This window comes from Pteropus alecto, unplaced genomic scaffold, assembly GCF_000325575.1.
Source record: "Pteropus alecto unplaced genomic scaffold, ASM32557v1 scaffold98, whole genome shotgun sequence".
Lineage (NCBI taxonomy): Eukaryota > Metazoa > Chordata > Mammalia > Chiroptera > Pteropodidae > Pteropus > Pteropus alecto.
Window position 1 is genome coordinate 19,671,419 of NW_006443570.1, and position 18,291 is coordinate 19,689,709.

The following is an 18,291-nucleotide window of genomic DNA, read 5'->3' on the forward strand; positions in this document are numbered from 1 at the left end:
CCCGCCCCCCGCCAGCCCACCCCTGCTGAAAGGCCTTGAGCGGGCAGACCTGGGATACTCAAGAAAAAAGCAGGGCGGGAGCTCGCCCTGGGCTTCATTCATTTTTTTCAAGGAGTCCTGGCTACCTCTCCTATCCTCCGGCTATTCTGCCCCTCCCTCTGTCTCTCAAGTGAGTTCCCACCTCAGGGTGTTTGCCTGGGATGCTCTTCCCTCAGGTGGCCTCTTCTTGTACTTCTGGTCTCAGCTCAAACGTCATCTGCTTAAACGCCCTCCCTTGCACCCAGTCTACAGTACTATCTGATCAGTCTGCTTTTCTTCCTAGCGCATCATCCAATGTTAGTTTTATTCGTTCACTGACTCTTCCCCCTAAAAGATCAGTTCTGGGAAAGCAGGGATCTTGTCTTTGTTCTCTATAATACCCCAGCACCTAGCACAGTGACCGTTGCAGCCCGTACTCAATATATTATTCTTCTGAATTTATGAATGAGTTAATATCTGAGGTCTTACACTGGTACAAGCTATTCTCTCCTAGACCTCCTGCTAAAAAGCAGAAGTAGATGTTAACAGCCTTGTTGGGCAAAAAAGGACATGCTGAAGACAACAGCCTAGGTGACTAAGCCACCACAGGGCCCTCCAGGATAGAGCGGCAGGAAGGACATATGTCCAGGTGGAAGCAAGGTGGACCTATGAGCCCAGTAGGACAGACACTAGGAAACCATTATTTACACAGGAATAAAGGAAAAAAAACAAAACATATACTCATACTGCAGATCATACCAATTCACATTCAATGTTTATTGAGAGCCTAGACTATACCAGACGCTTTCAAAAGCTTATCACATTTAATCCTCACAACCACCTCATAAGGAAGGATATCATTAGTGCTAATTTAACAATTGAAAAACTCAGGCTCAGAGAGATTACATGGCCTATTCAAAGCTCCCAGATGACAAGTGCAGAAGCAAGCGTTTGAATTCAAGCATGTTGGATTCCAAGTCTGGAACTTTCTCCACTGTACCACACCGCCTCTATGAAAGGATGAAGGGAACTTCTGCCATACGCAAGGCATCTGGCTGTACCCAACAGGTATAGCTAGCCAGGAGGGAAGGGAGTAAGGGATAAGGCCCCAGGGTGGACCTGTGCCTGGCCTCTTCCATGAGAGCCATGCCAGTTTTCTCTCTGAGAGGTTAGAGGGAAGTATGTGGAGGGAAGGAGGCTAGAAACCAACCTAGGGCTTTCCCCTAATGCTCCCTCTCAATGCAAGAGAACTGTGAGGAACAGGGCAGAACACGAGCTGCCCCTGACCTAGAGGGAGAAAGGAATGGGCCTCCAAGTTCAAGCCAGATAAGGAGACCCAGATGATACATCTTTTGAGGATGGGGGCCGGGTGACCTGAGCCAGAGGAATGGGAAGGGAAGGAAAGATGAGCCCATCTTGGAGTGTTACACTTTGGTTGCTAGAGAGGCAACAGAGGCGGCTGGAGTCATTCATGGCAGGCCCCATTTATGTGCCCCTCAATCTAACACCTCCTACCCAGGCCAAAAAAAAAGGCTTCCTACTGAGATGCTGCCCTGCTCAGTCTATCTTCTCAGGCTTTTTCCAGGACTTGCGGGTCTCTAGGAAGATCTTGACCAAAGACAGGAGAATAGGCACAGCCATAGGCAGGAAGAGTGGGATATAGATGGCAAACTTCTGGTCATCAGGGAAATAGAGGAGATGGAGGAGCGAGGGATCAAAAAAGGCACGCTCCGAGGACATCACAGCTTCCTGGCTGGCAACGAAGGCAGAGGCCAGGTGTCCAGAAGCCAACTCCTCCGCCGCCTTCTGAACTGCAGCTACAGCCCTGTACACCTAGGAGGGGGCCAGGGGGACTACCGATTAGTCCTAAGCACTGGTAAAGGGGGTGGGGTGATTGGTTTACTGTGTCTTCTGTCTACCAGAAGACAGGTTGCCTGAAGTTCGCCCAGGATATATGGAAACCAGTATAAAAGGGCTATGGTGTATTTTCTTAGTGCCTGCATAAAACCTCAACCCCCTAACCCCTCTGGACTCCTGCCAGGGGGCTGGCACTGCCCTCTAGAGGAAGCCTGGGGCATTCAAAGCTGACATGCCCCTATATCCCCTGGACCTCAATGGGCTTTAGTTTCACCACGCCCTGGCCCTTGCTGGCCATTCCAGTCCTGGGCCACAGAATCCATCCCCTGTCTACTTACCTCAGATGCCACATCGTCCTTGATGACAATGTTACTGATCTTGCCCAGAAGCTGGGCTAAGGAAGTGAGAGTGGTGGTGGCTGTGGCCAGGTTCTCCACTGACCGAGCCCAGAGCAGCCGGTCTAGCTCCCAGGTCATTAGCCCTTCACTCTTAGGCCCTGAAAACAGGCATTTTGGAGGCACTTGGGGCTGAGGAATCCCAAAGAGCAGTCTGTAGGAAGAGTAAAGTAAGGTCAAAGGGGCTGAGACTAGGAGATGAAAGAAGATGGCTAAGATTCCTAGCATAACTACTAAGATTTTCAATCTTACTTAGACCCACAGGGGTTGTAGGGAAGTGCCTCAGGGTCTTGGAAGGTGAGTGGCAACACTAAGCAATCCAGTGTCCAAGCCCTGCTTTAATCAGTGTTTTAGATTTTACTTGTTCTGTTATTGGACTTCCGAAATCTTGTTTGACAAAAGATATTGTTTGACAAAATATTTTTGGTAACACCAACTTAGTTTAATCCCCTCACGCTGTCTACCCTCTTTGGACAAGTAAGGCCACTGAGCCTTAGTTAATGGATGATCCAGGACCATCTCTGACAAGACATGCATGCTGTGCCTCTCTAATCCTACACCCATGCAGACACTGCTAATCAATGAGAATCCTCTTTCCTGATGAGCTCAGATACATCCTTTCAATCTGTAACATAAGGCATCAGGCAGCCGCCATTAATATTAGTTGGCACAAGAATTAACAACTATTTTCTTAAGCACCCCTAATCACACCTCATAGACCTGACATGAATGAATCTATTTTTCTTAAAACAGTTTTTGTCAGCAACTAGTTCTTCTTAAGAGAAGGACGAAGTGATTCTTAGAAACCTTTCTCGGTTTCCTACAGCTCTGGGCTTAGCCAAGGTATCCCTGCCTGGTTACATTTCATTCCAATCAGCTCAGGAGATTATGGTCAGAGTCATGGGCCATGACCCCGAGTGGATCACCCAGGAGCTCACCTCAACTGAGCCAGGAACACTTCCATCACCCGCACCATGTCCACCTCAACTCTCACCGGCAGCTCCGAGTTATTGTAGGCTTTGGGGTCCACATTGTATACCTGCAAGAGGAAATGAGGTTGCCTCAACATCACACCAGGACCATGCACCGCTCTGCCCTAGACACTCTGGAGGCTATGAGAGAAAAAGAAGACATATTCTGTGCCCCTTAGAAATTATAACCCCGAACATATAGCTAATATTTTTGAACACCTATTAGGAGCTTTCCATAAATTATTTCCATTTCCCCCTCAAAAGTCCTGTCAAAGAGACTTCTGATCCCATTTTAGAGTTCCTACCCTTGAGAAACTCCCAGTCTAACAAGAGAGACAAAGTTTTCAACCTTGCAAGATTCCCACAAATAAGGCCAAGATCTAAGATGTGCACAGAAGAGTCCTCAGTAAGTGCAAACACTTTAACGCAAAAGGGTCATATTATAGACAATATTGAAGAAGAAGCAGTGGGGCTGGCGGGGGGGTGGGACACAGTACCCTCACCTCCCCAGTGTCTGCCCCTCCCACCGGCTGAGCCATGGAGGACACCAGAGGAACAACAGAAGAACAGTTTCAGAGAATATCTGTCTGTCTCTGAAGCTTGAACTCTGGGGTCTGCATAGTGTGACCATTACCATAATGCCACCCCAGCGGGGACTGTGGAAGGCGTTGGTGGCCACTGGAACGCCATCCTTGTCCTGTATGTACAGAGGGGAGTGGGCAAGCTCAGGTACATAGAGTAGGAAGTTGAGCACAGGGTAAAGGGAGGCAGCGCTGGATCCTGTGGTACAAAGAGAAGGGGAGTCAGAAAACCAAAAACATACTGGATCTAGATCTTAGTTCCAGGTCATCCTCGAGCTTACTGGTCACTCACTCTGGGCCTCATTTTCTCCAAAGATAATCACTAGGATATCCTCCAGTCCTGGGTTTCTGTGGCAAAGAACTTCTGAACATCCTCCCAAGATGTACCACATACATGAAGTGCCGTCCTTAGCCCTCAAATGCCCCTGGAATATCCCCTCCTCTAACGGGCCTCCCTTAACTGTCTAAGTCAGCTCTCTTGGCCGCTGCCACATTGCACCTATATTACTATAACTCGTTATATGTACAAATACAGATGTGACCTCATGTCAGTTCCCTGTTTAGTATCCTTCAATGGCTAGCCATTCCTACCAGGTTAAAGTTCAAACTCCTTAACATGGTCCTTTATGGTTTGGTGCCTGCCCGCCTTGTCAACATCAGCTTGGTCACCCTCTCACAATTCAGCCGCACTAACCTCTGAGCTTTCTAAAAGTTGACATGCTCTTACTCTTTTACATCTAAGCTCATATTCCCTTACGTGAAATGCCCTTCTACCCCTGTACTCAGCACTATCATAAAGCAGTCCCTCAGACTTTGTTTGCTGAATGAAGAAGGAAGGGAGAGAGGGAGAGATGGAGGGAGGGAGGGAGGGAGGGAGGGAGGGAGAGAGGGAGAGAGGGAGAGAGGGAGGAAGGAAGAGAGGAAGGGAGGAAGGGAGGGAGGAGGAATTTGCCAAGGCCCCACGTGCTGCCCCTCCCATACCCCTTGGTCCACTCTGGCCTAGCCCTGATGTCTTAAATTCTACAACTAGTGATACACTCATTTTGATTTGCCTGTATTGCAGTTCTTGTTCACATCTACTCTTCCTAAGTACCACCCCAAAAATGAAAAACTGGAATCCTAGCATCGAGGTTCCTCAACCTCAATCAGCAAAACTGCCAATTCAAATTCTGCCTTCATATACGTTTGTTATCTTTCCTACCTGTGTGACCATATCTTTCCTGAACGGTTTGCAAAGAGGAAGACACAGCCTATCCATTAGTTTATAAAAAGTGCTGGGAAACATATTTAATAAATGCTTTTGGATATAATGGTGTGGAGATGTAGATATCAACAGAGTATCATGAAAAAGGAGCCTAGATGCCCAACACTTCCTCGATGCCCAACCTGGGAACCATCACTATATATAACCCATCTCCAACCCCAGGCTGAGCCTTCAGGATCCCTCCCCAGCCTGGCAGCAAGACCTTATCCTCAGTTGCTCACCCAGCCGGGACTCCACCGGATTGATGACATGGGGGAGGCTGTGTGTGGCCAAGTAGTAGCTGGAGGAAGCTGGGTCAAAGCGGGGATTTACTCCCAACACTGCGTAGTAAAGGATCTAGAGAACAAAGAGGGAAGATGTTATTTTGTTTATTGATTTATATTCCACTTTGTCCCAAAAGAATATTTGAAATGTCTTTAAAAAATATAATTATTACAACAGGGCAAAATATAAGACACAAAATCAGGGCTGAGAGAAAAATAGGTATAGGAAAAAAATAACACAGCCAAGAGTAAAGTTAAAAAACTAAATCTGTTCTTTAAAAACCACATATTTTACCAGGCTTTCTAATAGCCTAAACAAAGAGGGAAACAAAAGAGTAGCAGAATTTAAAAAAAAAAAATAATAATAGCATAATTCAGTGTCCACAAGATCAAATCAAGACAGTTATTCAGAATTACTCCCACTACTAAGACCTGATAAAAATGTCTCCCACATTTTCCCTCAAAGAACATTGTATGATACAGAAAGCTACATTCTTTACATCTTTATTGTTACTACATTAACATACTTCAGGAAGTCTGTTGTTGTTATTTTTTAAATAAATTTCTTAAGATGGCACAACTGGTGAGGATAGTTCTGGAAAGAGCCATAAGGAAGTTAGTTTTTTAACAAGCATTGACAAAATTCCCTGAGCTGGACACCACGGAGGGAAAGTAGACACCAGAACCATATACATACACAGAAAATTCCTAGCAAATCAGCAAGCTCAAAGGGCTGAAAGAACAGACCACACCTGTAAACACTAAATCTGGATGGACTTCGAAAAAGATGGTGCAGCCAGAAAAAGGAGTATTCAACTTGCTCCCAGTCTCACCTGAGAGTCCACAGAGAAGTTGCCCGCAGCACTGAGGGCATTCAGGAAGGGCTGCACATAGCGCCGGACAGCCCCCTCGATGTCCCAGTGGACGTCATGGGACTTGGGGTCTGGGTTGAGTAAACTGAAGGTGATCTCATAGCCTATGGAAACAGGAGTCAGGGGCTTCTTTGGATCATGGGCAGCCTGTATCCCTGACTGGGTTGAACTTGTTTCTCGATTGGAATGACATGGCACCAATGGGAGGATAAAACTGGGATAAGGAGCACTGTATCCTTTAAGGAAAAGTGCAACCACAGAAGAAAGGAGTAAAGAGTTTGCATGCAGATTCCCCTTCTGCCCCAATGCCTCCACCTAATTCATTTCACTCTCCCTTCCCATAGCAAAGCCCAGTCACCCTACCCAAGCTGGACTTCAGAGGCCGCCTCTTATCAGAGCTCCACTTGTCCTCTGGAAGGTGGTCAGCCAGGGCTGCAGCAAGTACATCCTCAGTCAAAGACATGGCCTGGGCTACTTGGATTATGCGGCGGCCAATGATGTTAAAGGCCTCCCGGTGCATTATTCCCCTCACGACTGCTGTCCTCTTGGGCCCAATGTAGCTCATCATGTCCTAATGAGAAGCAAGCAAGAGATAGAAAGCCCATGGCTAGAGGGAAAAAGCAGAAGAGCACTCTGGCTCCTGTTTTTGAGAGTCCAGCCTTTTTGCCACTGACCAAAAGGCCTGCATTTCTCTTTAGATTCATAGTGAACTATTATCTCAGCACTTCTGAGCTATGGGTATATATGAGTGTTTTCATTCATATCAGTTCCCTTCTCCTTCCTAGTAGACATAGGTCCAAACAATATCTAAATCTCCACAGGCTGGAAACTAAGAGATGGCATGCTGAGCAAGAAAGGCAGAATAAACAACTGGACAGTTTGATATAAGTAAATGGCACATGGCAAAGAGGCAAGTACAGAATTTTCACAGCAGCATTATCTGTAATATATAAAAAACTGGGGGCAATCCAAATGCCCATCAGCAATAGAATAGATAAACTGTGATATGTTTATACAATAAAACATCAGACAGGATTAAAAATGAAGGAATTAGATCCAACTACACATATTATCATGGATGATTCTCTCGAACATAAATTTCAAGCAAAATGAAAGTTGCAGAACATGTATTACACCGTTTATATAAAGTTCAAAAATACATAAATTTAAATACATTGATTATCGAGATACAATGTATGTGATAAAACCTGAAAGAAAAGTAAGAAAATAATGCAAGTAAAATATGGTCGCCTTGGGCTGAAAGGGAGTGGAGTGTAACCATGGAGATGCACAAGGCTCCAGCTAGATTGCTGTACTATTATAACTTGGGGCTGTGTACATAGCCGTTCATTAAAATTTTCTTTCCTCTTTTTATAAAAATATTTCATTATAAATCCATAAAGAAAATGGTGCATGGTATTACTTCCACTAAGCCTTGTGCTAATAAAGGAAAAAGGTCAATGTACTGCCCATATTACCATCACAACCCACTCAAACCAGCTTCTTTCTTTCAGCCCTACTGGTTTTTTTTCCACTTTAAACGGTCACTGGAGCTTTAACCACATACCAGTCTTGGATTTAGAAAGACTCAGAGTCAATGAAAAAATTCCTATTTGCATTCTTTAAAAAACTTATTTGGAGCATTTTCTGTAGCAAATGGAAGAAATGGGTGACAATACTACAAGAAGGAGGTGACAGAGCTGAAGGGATAAGGTGAGGCCACGGCTTCTGCTCACCCTACCTGGGGGAGAAGTGAGGAGTGTTCAGAGATCACGTACACAGTCAGGGAGCCCTCTGCTTGCTCCTGAGGCTCAGCTAACATGGTTTCTGCCTCTGAGGATAAGAGCAGGTAGTGCGCCAGGAGCAAAAACACCATTCCCTCTCCCTCTGGACCCCAGAGAGTGCATAAGCCACCCCTCCACCTCCCTCTGATGCCCTGCTGATACTCTGGTCAGGCTTGGCCCTCAGTGGCCCACGCTGAAACACAAGGTATCTCATTGACAGCTTTCCCAAAGAGACTCTGGAGTTAAAACAAGGTATGGAAACTACACATTTAGGGATCAGAAGGGAAAACAGGGCTTCATGTTAGATGGTGTGATCACCCTTTCTGGTACCTTGCATACTATCCAATGAGAGGGCCTCTTCCTCATGGTCCAAAGCCCTTCGATAGGCCTTCTGGAATCGGCATTTAATTTTCATTTTGTCTGAGAAGAAAAGAAAGCAGCAGGATGGGAAAAACAAGTGTCAGACCTCTGTCCACTTTCCTAGCCCTAACACTGTCCAACGTCTGAAGATACCAAGATGATTATTTGCAGAGAAATACCATAAAGCTACAGCCAATTCTAATGCTTTCTGCATGGATGATACCAAACAATGTTCTACCTCTTCCACCTGCCCAGCTCATGCCTCTGCCTATATACACACTACATTCAACCTGAAGGACTCTCCCACAGGAAAATTTATTATAATATTCATTACATGAGTAGGTGAAAGGAGAAAAACCACATAAGTACTCAAAAATAATCCAATTCAATGAACGTTCTTGGTAAAAACAAGATGCATACTTCAAAACAAAACACTAAATAAATTCCATTAAAATTAGTAATAAAACAAGGATGCTTGCTAGTTCCCCTATTATTCAGTACTGTTCCTTTTGAAGTTCCTGACTAATGTAATAAGAAAGAGAAATAAAAAATGACTATTTCAAAGAAAAAGGCAAAATGGTCTTTTTGAAGTAGTCTAACTATTTTCCAAGAAAATCAGCTGAAAAACTATTAGAACTAGTAACAATTCAATCAGATGACTAGACAGGAGAATATGCAAAAATCAATAGCTTTCTGATAATAAGAAAAGCAAGTGTTTTTTAAAATCCCAATTGCAATAACAATAAAGAACATAAAAATACCCAGGAACGAATGTACAAAACCAAAAGGAAAAAAAAAACAGGACTTTACTGAAGGACATAAAAGATTTAAATAAAATGGAAAAAGCATACAAGGCTCCTAAATGGAAAGACTAAATATTCTAAAGATGTCAATTCTCCTTAAGTTAATCTATATATATAAGGCAATCTCAAAGGGATTTTTTTCACCCCCTGTAACTTTACAAATTGAACCTAAAATTTATTGGGAAAGTTCTTTATTGAAGAATTCCAGGTCATATATGCAGAAGAAATGATACAATTTAAAAATTATCATTTTGCAACAGCTACTGAAATGGATTCCAATAACAACAGATGCTAAAACGATCAGGTGAAAGGTTGATAGTGAACTAAAATACAGAAATCAAGCTGATAAAACCTAAACTCACTGAATCATCTTTGTATCACTCAAAGTAAAACAACTAGCCATTACAAGCTTCACGATAGAAAGCACGCCACACCCGCCATAAAGTATTCTTGCCGAAAAAATTGAATCTGATTTTAATCATACTCTAGATCTAACTACCAGTTTATATGAAACATGGGTAATAGAAGAATAAGTTAAATGAAACTAGGAGGAAACAATCTGCCAAATCCAGAATGTGAGATGTTCTATAAAACAAATGACCTGGTTTCTCCAACAAATCAAAAATAAAGAAGTGTATCAGGATGGGGTAGGAGGAGCTGATGTATAATAAAAGAGACAAAAGAGATTTAATAAAATTTAATGTGTTGATCCTCATCAGCTATAAAAAGACACCTTTGAGATAATTGGAGAAATCTTAATGTAGACTAAAATTTAGGTGGTAGTAAGGAATTATTGCTAACTTAGGTACAATTATGGTAGTAATGTTTTAAAATTAAAAAAAATAACAAACCTTCAATGACTTCCTTTCTCATCCAGTATAAAAGCTGTATGTGAGTTTGGCCCCCATTTACCACTCTGGTTTTATTTCTTCTTACACTCTCCCTCATTCATCTCATTAGTCACAATGGGATTCTTCCTGTTCTGCAAAGGCACCACCCCTGCTCCTACCTCAGGACCTTATACTTGCTTTTCTTTTGCCCTCTGCCAAAATGCTCTTGCCCCAAATATCTATACAATTTACTCTTTCATCTCTTTTATCTTTTAGGTCCCTACTCAAATATCCTGTTTTCAAATGATGCCTTCCCTGACAACCATATCTAAAATGGCAATGACCTCCCCAGCCCCCCAAGAAAACTCTCTATCCTCTTGCCCTGCTCTATTTTTCTTCTGTCATCATTTAACATACATTTTACTTGTTTATCTTTCTAATTGTCTGTTCTCCTCTTTTTTGTCTGTTTTGTTCATTGCTGTATGCCTAGCAACTACATCAGCATATGACATAGGTACTCAAATATTTGTTAAATAACTGAACAACCCTTCTACTATCCCTATTTAACAGATAAGAAAAACAAAGGTTTAGAGAGGTAAACAACCTCACTCAAATTCACACAAACAAGTGGCAGAATCAAGGCTTTAATCCAGCTCTCTTATATCAAATTCATACTCTTAGCCACTCCACTATACCACCTCCACAGTACGTCCATGTTATTGAATACTGTGTCCCTAAATATGGAGAAATCCATGAGAACTTGACAACAATCAAGGTGCAAATTAACATGTGAAGTATAATCCAATTTTTGTTTTGAGAAAGAAAAAGTATGAGCGTGCGCATTAGGTTGAACGTATTTTTTGTGTGTGTTACCAAGGTTAAAGAGCTAGAAAGTAAATGGCACACAGGCACTTCACGGTCTGGACTCAGCCTACATCTCCCAACACTCCCAATCTTTCGCTTCACACTGCAGAAAGATAAAACTGCTCATGGATCACCCCCTCCCTCAACATGCTGATTTACCTGGAGCAGGCTTTTACACAGGAGGCAGTATAGTTTGTTGACTAAAAGCCTGAACACTGGAATCAGTCTGGCCTGGATTTAAATCCCTGTCCCACCTCTTACTAGCTGGCTGTGTGATCTTGAATAAATTAAAATCTCTAAATTCTGTTTTTTCATTTATAAAGTGGGGATCGAAATGTTATAAAGTGCTTCACCTAGTTTCTGGCATATAGTGGACAATAATAGCTAGCATGCTATTCCCTCCCTCTTCTCATTTAACCTGAATTCCTACAGATCCTTTAAAAATCTAGCTTAGAAAAATTACATCCCTCAAAACCTTCTCTGCCCTTCTTTCCTCTCAGACAGTTAAAGGCTTTCTTAAGTGCAATCTCTGTTTCTTATATACTCCTACTATGAATTCTTTATATAAGTGTCTTTCTTCCCTGACTGTGAATTCCTTAAAACCATTATCAGTTTCTTAGTCGTCCTCAAATTCCTGGTACCTAAGAAAAGTGCCTAACCCTCAGTTAAGTGTTTAATGTTAAATTAAATAAAACCTGTATACGACGCCAACATGATCCCAAATCCTGTGTTCTTTCCACTACATCCCACTTCCTGTGCTATCCTCTAATGAGATTCAACTGCTTCGGATCAGGCAGCATAACTGTTTTATGAATAAAATTGCCACCTTAATGGTGAACACTGAATTTAAAGTTGCTTTTCTTCTAACCAAACACGTTGTTTCTGTTCATACAGAAAGACCTTTAAGGTTTTTAACTACCTTTATGGGACACCCACGCTCCTCCTACCCAACGCATCTCTGGACTGAGTTCAGACGGGAAAGGCAGCCTGACCCGCCAGGAACTCACATTTCAGAGGGATCTCTCTCTCATGCACCACAGTGAAAGGCAGCTTCTCCTGGTCGTCCAGTGGCACTGACTCTCGGGTAAACACAACAGTGACGGGCACCATGAGCCGGAGCTATGAGAAGGAGCATCAGGACCATCAGCTGAGTCTGTACCTTGCGGATGGGCTGTCCCCTAGCCCTCCCACATCGAGGTCTCACCTGCAGGGCATTCAGCCCACTGATCTGGGAGTAGGGCAACGAGGCCCGGTAGGTCTCTGTGGTCTTCCACCAGAGAGGCAGCCCTAGCACGATGGCCACCGCAGCGAAGAAGAGGGCAGCGCGCTTGCCTCGGACCACCTCTGGAGGTACGGAGATACCGACTGAGGCGCCAGAAGTGGGCGCGGGTGCTGACCCCACCCCCGACGCGGAGCCCCGGCAACCCATAAGCACACTCTCAGCCCACGTTCGTAGGGATCCCTGTGAGACCGACCCGAGTCCAAGTCTGAAGGGATCCTGTCTGAAGCGACCCCCGACCCCCAGTCCGCGGGACTTCTGGCACACCATAATCTCCAGCCCTTCATTCCTCCCTCGCAATCCGCGAGTCGCAGGCCCCACCCCGCATGCCCCGCACCTAGGTCTGTAAAGGCGGCCCCGGCGGCCGCCATGCTTGCTTCCGACTGCCCTGGCCCTGGGGCGGAGCTGCACAAGCCTCCCCCAATCAGAAACTTGCAAGTTGGGGGGCGGGACCACACCAGCGATTACGGCCAATTGCGAGCGACACTGCAGTCGCCAAGGCAGGAGGAAGCCGGCGAGTGATGGGCAGAATCCACAAGGAGCCTAACCCTCAGTACCAAAGGAGTATACCCCCTCCCAGAGGGGCGGTGGAGGTGCTGTACGGGTTTCAGCTCGCATTTTGTTGTCCGCCTCTTCCTGGTAGAACACACTCCTAGCCCCAGAAATTAAGAGCGCAAATTCTACAGTCGTTAAATACTAATTTGGGCGGCCACGGGCAGCTCTAAGTCTCCCGTTTTCTCATCTAAACACTGGAGATATTTACTAAAATGAGATCATTCATGTAAAGAAACTGACACACGGAAAGCACTCAAATGTCACCTATCACGATCATTGTTTATTATCCCAATCATAGAGCTCCTCTTCCAGACACACCCCCTCCTCAAGCCTCAAACATGGAGGCGGCAAGCTAGTAGTACCTTTTGAGAATATTTGGCTCATTCGATATTTTTTAATTCATTTCCAACTTGTAAAAATCTGAATACTTCACTCAAAATTCTTGGAAATTCACGAGCACAGACCCTGGATCCTGATCACTTGAGTTCAAATCCTGACTTTACCACTTCTCCTGAGTGATCTCGAGAAGTTAATTAACCCCTCTGGGCCTGTTTCCTCATATTAAAATAGGGATAGTAATAGTATCTACTTTACATAAAGTTGTTGTATGTTGTAGTAAATGAATTAATAAACATAAAATAATTAGACTAGGGCCTGGCAAGAGCACATAGAAAGTGCTTATAAACGTTAGCTAATTTTGTTACTATTAGGTCAGGTCGCACTGGGCCTACATTCCCATATTGCAGTCATTAGCTGGCTGGAGGATTGGTTGTGCCCTTTACACAGAGCTTGGCCTCCCCAGTTCACACACAACACACTCAGCAGGTTCTCTCATCTTTTTATCTGATCAGACAGACCAGATGCTCACCCTACCCATACGCCCCTCTAGCCAAGTGGTCAAAGTTTATCACGAGACCTCACCAGGTCTGCCCTTCCCCAGACTCTCATATGGGCCCCCTCTGTGCCCCCATCTGCCCCACATGGGAGTGGGCAATAGCCCTTGGCAACCTCTTAGATACTCTGCTCAGTCTGGCAGTCCCAAGCCTTGGAGTTCTTCCTGGTTGGGCAGGAGCCCAGGTGCTCCTCTTGCAGTGGCTCCCCCTAGCAGAATGTGTCAAGCCCTGGCAAGGCTCAACACAGCTGAGAAGTGAGAGACTCCCATCCCCTCCTACCCCAGTTTTGGGCCTTGCACAGAAGCTGCCTTCAGGATTGCTCAGGTCTTGCATCACTTCATCCTGCTGCAGCTGCAGCCTAGTGCCTCTTATGTAGCAGTTCCTGAGAGACTTGCAGCCCTCCATACTGCCATGCTCCAGCCTTGGACATAACAGGCAGGCCCTGATCTAGAAATGGTTACTGGGCATGCTCCTCCCCTATAGACTTGAAGCCCAATGAAACTCAAAACCCATCCTCTCTTCACCTCCAAGTCAGAGGGCCCAGAGACAGAGTCATCAGAGATCAGAAATTAGGAGATGGAAAATTGATGTATAAAATAGACAGACACAGTAGCGTGTTTTGCTACCATTTATTTGCTATTTGCTATGTACCTAAGGCATAAGTCAGGTGTCTTGTGTTCTACCCTCTAATCCTAAGAGAGAGAGCAGACAAGGAAAGCCCAAGAAGCAGCTACCCCATCATGGAGAAATTGTGGGAGCTGGCAGAGGCAGTGGAGACCTAGGCATCCTGCTCTGACTTCTAGCAAGTTCTCCAGCCCTCAGCCATGAGGGGCTTTCTATCCTCCTATCCAAAGGTCCCAGGTACAACAATGGGAGAGGGGAGGGGAGGACAAAAAAGGAAGGTGACTCAGTGCTGGATGGACGCTTGTTTGCTCTGCATGGCTATTTGGCCCTGGCCATAACTACAGGCAAAATTGGGTGCAGGTGGCTGGGCCAAGGGCTCTGGTACGGAGTGGGTACTCAGTAGGCATGGTTGGCAACGTAGAGGGATTGTGCCGCCGCCCCACCATCTTCTCCACTGCCTTCATACTTGCCCTGGGCTGCAAGCCCATTCACCTGCAAAAGTAGAGGAGGGGAGGGTGTAAGCAGGCTGAGCCAGCCCATAGGCGCCAAAGGCTGTAGCCTCTGACCCCTGCCTAGCTGCACACCACCACCCCCAACCACCATCCCTAGCTCCCAACCTCAGCCCGCTTGATGAACTCCTCAGTGGCAGCCTCAGCATTGTCCCGCTGCCCTCGCCAGGCATTGAGTGCAGAGGCCTGCAGGGCACGCCCATAGGAGAAGGTGAGGGCCCAGGGTCGGGGAAGGGGGCAACGGTTGATAGCATTAAGGTTGAGTGATGCCTCTTCTTCACTCTGACCCCCAGACAAGAAGGTCACTCCTAGGGAAGACAAAAAAAGACAAACTGATTAGTCACTTTCTATTTTTCCAGGGTAAGGGATCCCTGAAGACCACAAGAACCTGAGGATGAGTCTTGAGGATAGGAGGTTAGAAAGCAGGGTGGTACCTGGGACAGCTGGGGGCACAGTGCGACGCAGGGCAGTGACAGTTGCCATGGCAACCTCTTCTGGACTATACTTAATGGGACAGGCATGGCCAGGAGTCACCATGTTGGGCTTGAGCAGAGTCCCCTCCAGGTACACATGATGGTCACTCAGGGCCTTGTACACAGCAGCCAGGACCTGGGGATCAGAGAAGGTTTACTAAGGTTTGGGGTCCTTGCCACTTATGCTCCCTGTCTAAGGTGGGTGGGCATGACTGTGAAGGTCAGTATAGGCTCAGACTCACAGGTCTGTTCTAGGATCAAGTAAAAGAGTGCTTGCGGAAAATGCCCGCATCTGTCCATGGTGAACAAGTTCCCGTCAGGCTATCCTTGTGGTATGTGTCTGCCCGAGTGTGGACTCACCTTCTCCGTAACATACTGGCAACGTTTGAGGTCATGGTCTCCATCAGGCAGGATTTCAGGTTCCACAATAGGTACAATGCCATTCTGCAAATAAGAGCAAAGTAGCTTGGGAGGGGCAGTAGGCAGGATGAGAGAAAGTCTTCTCCCCACCAGGCACAGGGCACCCATCTGCCCCCCTCACACACATAGCCACATACCTGCTGGCAGATGCTGGCATAGCGGGCCAGCACATTGGCATTCTCCAGAATGGCAAGTGCTGAGGGCGTGCGCTCGCTGATTTTCAACACACAGCGCCACTTGGCGAAGTCAGCGCCATCCTTCTTATACTGGGCACAGCGTTCTGAGAGCCCATCCAGCCCTGCAGGCATAGTGCCAGTCGCATCACTCTGCCCCTCTTTGCCAACATCAACCACCCTCCAACCCTGTGATCCTAAAGCCTATCCATCCTGTACCTTGAGTGGTGGTTTCTCCATCAGTCCCGGCTAGAGGCACTACACCCTTGTCAACCTGTAGGGGAAACACAGGCAGAGGGCTGAACCCAGGCAGGATTCTCCCTTCCACCCCTCACACACACACAGCTATTTCCATGCTCAGCAACCTGGGGCCAGTGGCTGCACCTTGATGCCAACGACAATGCCTTTATCCTGGATGGTACGGACAAAGGGAACACCATTATCATCTTTCTGATAGAGTGTCTCATGGAAGAAGATGACACCTCCAATACACTTCTTCACACGGTCATCAGCAGTGAACAGGACCTGACGGTACAAACGGCGGTTCTCCTCTGTGTTCTCCACCCCAATTTGGCTCAGCCGTTTGGCCATGCTGCCTGAAAGGAAACAAAAAGGGGTGACAAGGTCATCCCCAGGGCTTCCTAGCCACCTCTACCCTACCCAGCCACAGGCCTCTACATACCTACAGACTCATCTGCAGCCAGAATGCCTTTGCCTGGGGCCACAATCCGGAGGGCAATGTCAGACAACTCCTTTTTCTGCTCAGCAGAAAGGGCTGAGTATGAATGGGGCATAGTGACAGCTCTGTGGAAGAGACAAGATATAAAAGCTGGACCCTACTCACTACATCCTCTGCTTCCTCTCCTGGCCATATGGGCCAAATAACCTCCCTACCCCCAACAAGCATGGGGCTGGGAACAGGGCAGCAGTCCTTGGCATGGGTCCTGGCCATTAGGCTTAGGGCCCCAGTTCCCACATCTCCTTTTGTCCCTGCTGGGCATCCTTCCCAGCCCCATAGAAAGATGCAGGGTGGGGGTGGGGAGGTGAACAGCCCCGAAGCTACAGGTCTTCTAAAACTACTGCCCGAACAAAGATGCCAATCCATCTTCCACTGAATTCAGGTAGACATAACCCCTGACCTTTCCAACTTCCCTTTTCTCATCCTCAGCAGGGCCCCTAGGTAAAGTGTATTTACTTCCAAGGCTTCAGAATGAAGCAAAAGTACCCATCACCCTTCTTCCTTCAGCTTCTGCAGGAAAATATTGGGAGGAGGGGGCAGCTTGGGAGTAGAAGTGGCACAAATAACTGTCACAGGCGTCTATAACTCTGCAGTCAGGATATGAGAGCAGAGGATCAGGTTTGAAAGGAATGAACAGAGAGGCTGAGGAGATGCAGGAGGAGAAAGGAGGTGACTTGTAGGGAGGTGATAGTGAGACAGGCAACTAGTCAGGGGGAAGGACCTAAACCAGGGGGACAGAGAGGGGAAATGGAGAGGGAACTTAGCCTAGGAGAGAGAGCAGGCAGAGATTAAGGTGGTCTTGGTGGAAGAGACTGACTCCAAGAAAAAAACCCAGTCAGCAGAGGAAGATTTGGGATTGGAAAAGCTGAGGTCCAGGTATGAGCTGAGAAGAAGGGGAGTTATGGGAGAGGATGAACCATGGGGTTTTGAGTGGACAGAAAAGAGAGAGGATGTAAGGAGATGGCTGAGGTGGCACATCCAAGGGCTCCTGGGAGTAGGGCAAGAATGGCAGGGGGAAGAGTCAAGGAGAGAAAATGGAGATGCTGAGCAGCTCCCGCCTCGCCCACGGTCCTCACCTGTGCGCAGTGAGTTAGCAGCGGCAGCACAGGAACAGCTTGGGTTCAGGTCTGTAACAGCTGCGGCTTCAGCCCTGGCTCCTGTAAATGAGGCTGAGGATGCCGCAGAGCTACGTGACTCCCCCCAGTGGGCGGGGCAAGAAGTCTCCGCCCCTGGCCACGCCCCTCTGCAGGACTGGTGTTCTGACAAGGCCACGCCAAAAGAGGCGGGACAACATGGTGGAGTGACTACCCTGTCAGGACCTCGGAGTCTGTTGTGGACTGCCCCCTCCCACCTCGTGGAGCTCTGCCACCAGGGCCCCAGAGGCAGGAAATGGCCTTGCCCTCATTTCTGGTACAATTGCTTTTACCATGTGCTGGTTACTGTGCTTGATGTTGGAGATTAAGCCTGGTCTGGTGAAGGAGAGTCACAACAGGTGGGGTAGGCAGGACAGAGGTACCAACAAAGTGTGGGAGTCCAGGGTCAGGAAGGAACTGAGTTTCTCTGTCCTCACCCCCTTATTCACCAGTGCCTACCCAGGAGGGGGATGGAGAAAGTTAAGAGAATGAAGCCTTGTCTGTTCCCCAGGCCATGAGCCAGGGAACAAGCAGTCCAGTGCCCAGCATATATGAGGAAGCAAGAGAAGGGAGGAGGGGCAGCCAACTTTGGCCCTGGATGCAATGGAAGGGGTAGTAGAGGGTGCCCAGG

The 18,291-nt window shown here is 46.7% G+C and overlaps 2 protein-coding genes across 5 annotated transcripts; both read right to left on the minus strand.

Moving 5' to 3' along the window:
- Positions 1-765: 765 nt before the first annotated feature.
- Positions 766-12,540, minus strand: PIGS (phosphatidylinositol glycan anchor biosynthesis class S). 3 transcript variants are annotated; one of them, XM_006925003.3, is made up of 12 exons: positions 12,479-12,540; positions 12,067-12,206; positions 11,870-11,981; positions 8,336-8,425; positions 7,963-8,054; positions 6,585-6,792; positions 6,183-6,325; positions 5,308-5,422; positions 3,876-4,021; positions 3,209-3,309; positions 2,214-2,424; positions 766-1,851 (listed from the first exon to the last, which is right to left on the minus strand). In XM_006925003.3, the coding sequence occupies exons 1-12, from the start codon at positions 12,510-12,512 to the stop codon at positions 1,576-1,578; spliced, it is 1,668 nt and encodes a 555-aa protein (XP_006925065.1). In that variant the 5' UTR covers positions 12,513-12,540; the 3' UTR covers positions 766-1,575. The 3 variants fall into 3 exon arrangements, with proteins under 3 accessions (XP_006925065.1, XP_015454861.1, XP_024897387.1); XM_015599375.2 differs by lacking the exon at positions 12,479-12,540 and adding an exon at positions 12,338-12,466; XM_025041619.1 differs by lacking the exon at positions 12,067-12,206 and having other exon boundaries at positions 12,479-12,538.
- A 1,663-nt stretch (positions 12,541-14,203) lies between these two features.
- Positions 14,204-18,225, minus strand: ALDOC (aldolase, fructose-bisphosphate C). 2 transcript variants are annotated; one of them, XM_025041621.1, is made up of 10 exons: positions 17,954-18,225; positions 17,604-17,684; positions 16,471-16,592; positions 16,173-16,384; positions 16,008-16,062; positions 15,753-15,913; positions 15,556-15,639; positions 15,157-15,331; positions 14,831-15,030; positions 14,204-14,705 (listed from the first exon to the last, which is right to left on the minus strand). In XM_025041621.1, exons 3-10 carry the CDS (start codon positions 16,580-16,582, stop codon positions 14,610-14,612), a joined length of 1,095 nt encoding a protein of 364 aa, XP_024897389.1. In that variant the 5' UTR covers positions 16,583-16,592; positions 17,604-17,684; positions 17,954-18,225; the 3' UTR covers positions 14,204-14,609. The 2 variants fall into 2 exon arrangements, with proteins under 2 accessions (XP_024897389.1, XP_024897390.1); XM_025041622.1 differs by having other exon boundaries at positions 16,471-16,546; positions 17,604-18,225.
- Between the last annotated feature and the right edge of the window lie 66 nt (positions 18,226-18,291).

Coding starts and splice junctions, on each gene's coding strand:
- ALDOC (XM_025041621.1), bottom strand. CDS start 16,582: ATGCCCCATTCATACTCAGCCCTTTCTGCTGAGCAGAAAAAGGAGTTG. Junction 15,914..16,007: donor TGGAGAAACCACCACTCAAG/GTACAGGATGGA, acceptor CTATGCCTGCAG/GGCTGGATGGGCTCTCAGAA. Junction 15,640..15,752: donor ATGCCAGCATCTGCCAGCAG/GTATGTGGCTAT, acceptor TCTTATTTGCAG/AATGGCATTGTACCTATTGT.
- PIGS (XM_015599375.2), bottom strand. CDS start 12,428: ATGAAGGGCTGGAGATTATGGTGTGCCAGAAGTCCCGCGGACTGGGGG. Junction 11,982..12,066: donor GTGGGCTGAATGCCCTGCAG/GTGAGACCTCGA, acceptor TCCTTCTCATAG/CTCCGGCTCATGGTGCCCGT. Junction 8,055..8,335: donor CTCATTGGATAGTATGCAAG/GTACCAGAAAGG, acceptor TCTTATCCTCAG/AGGCAGAAACCATGTTAGCT.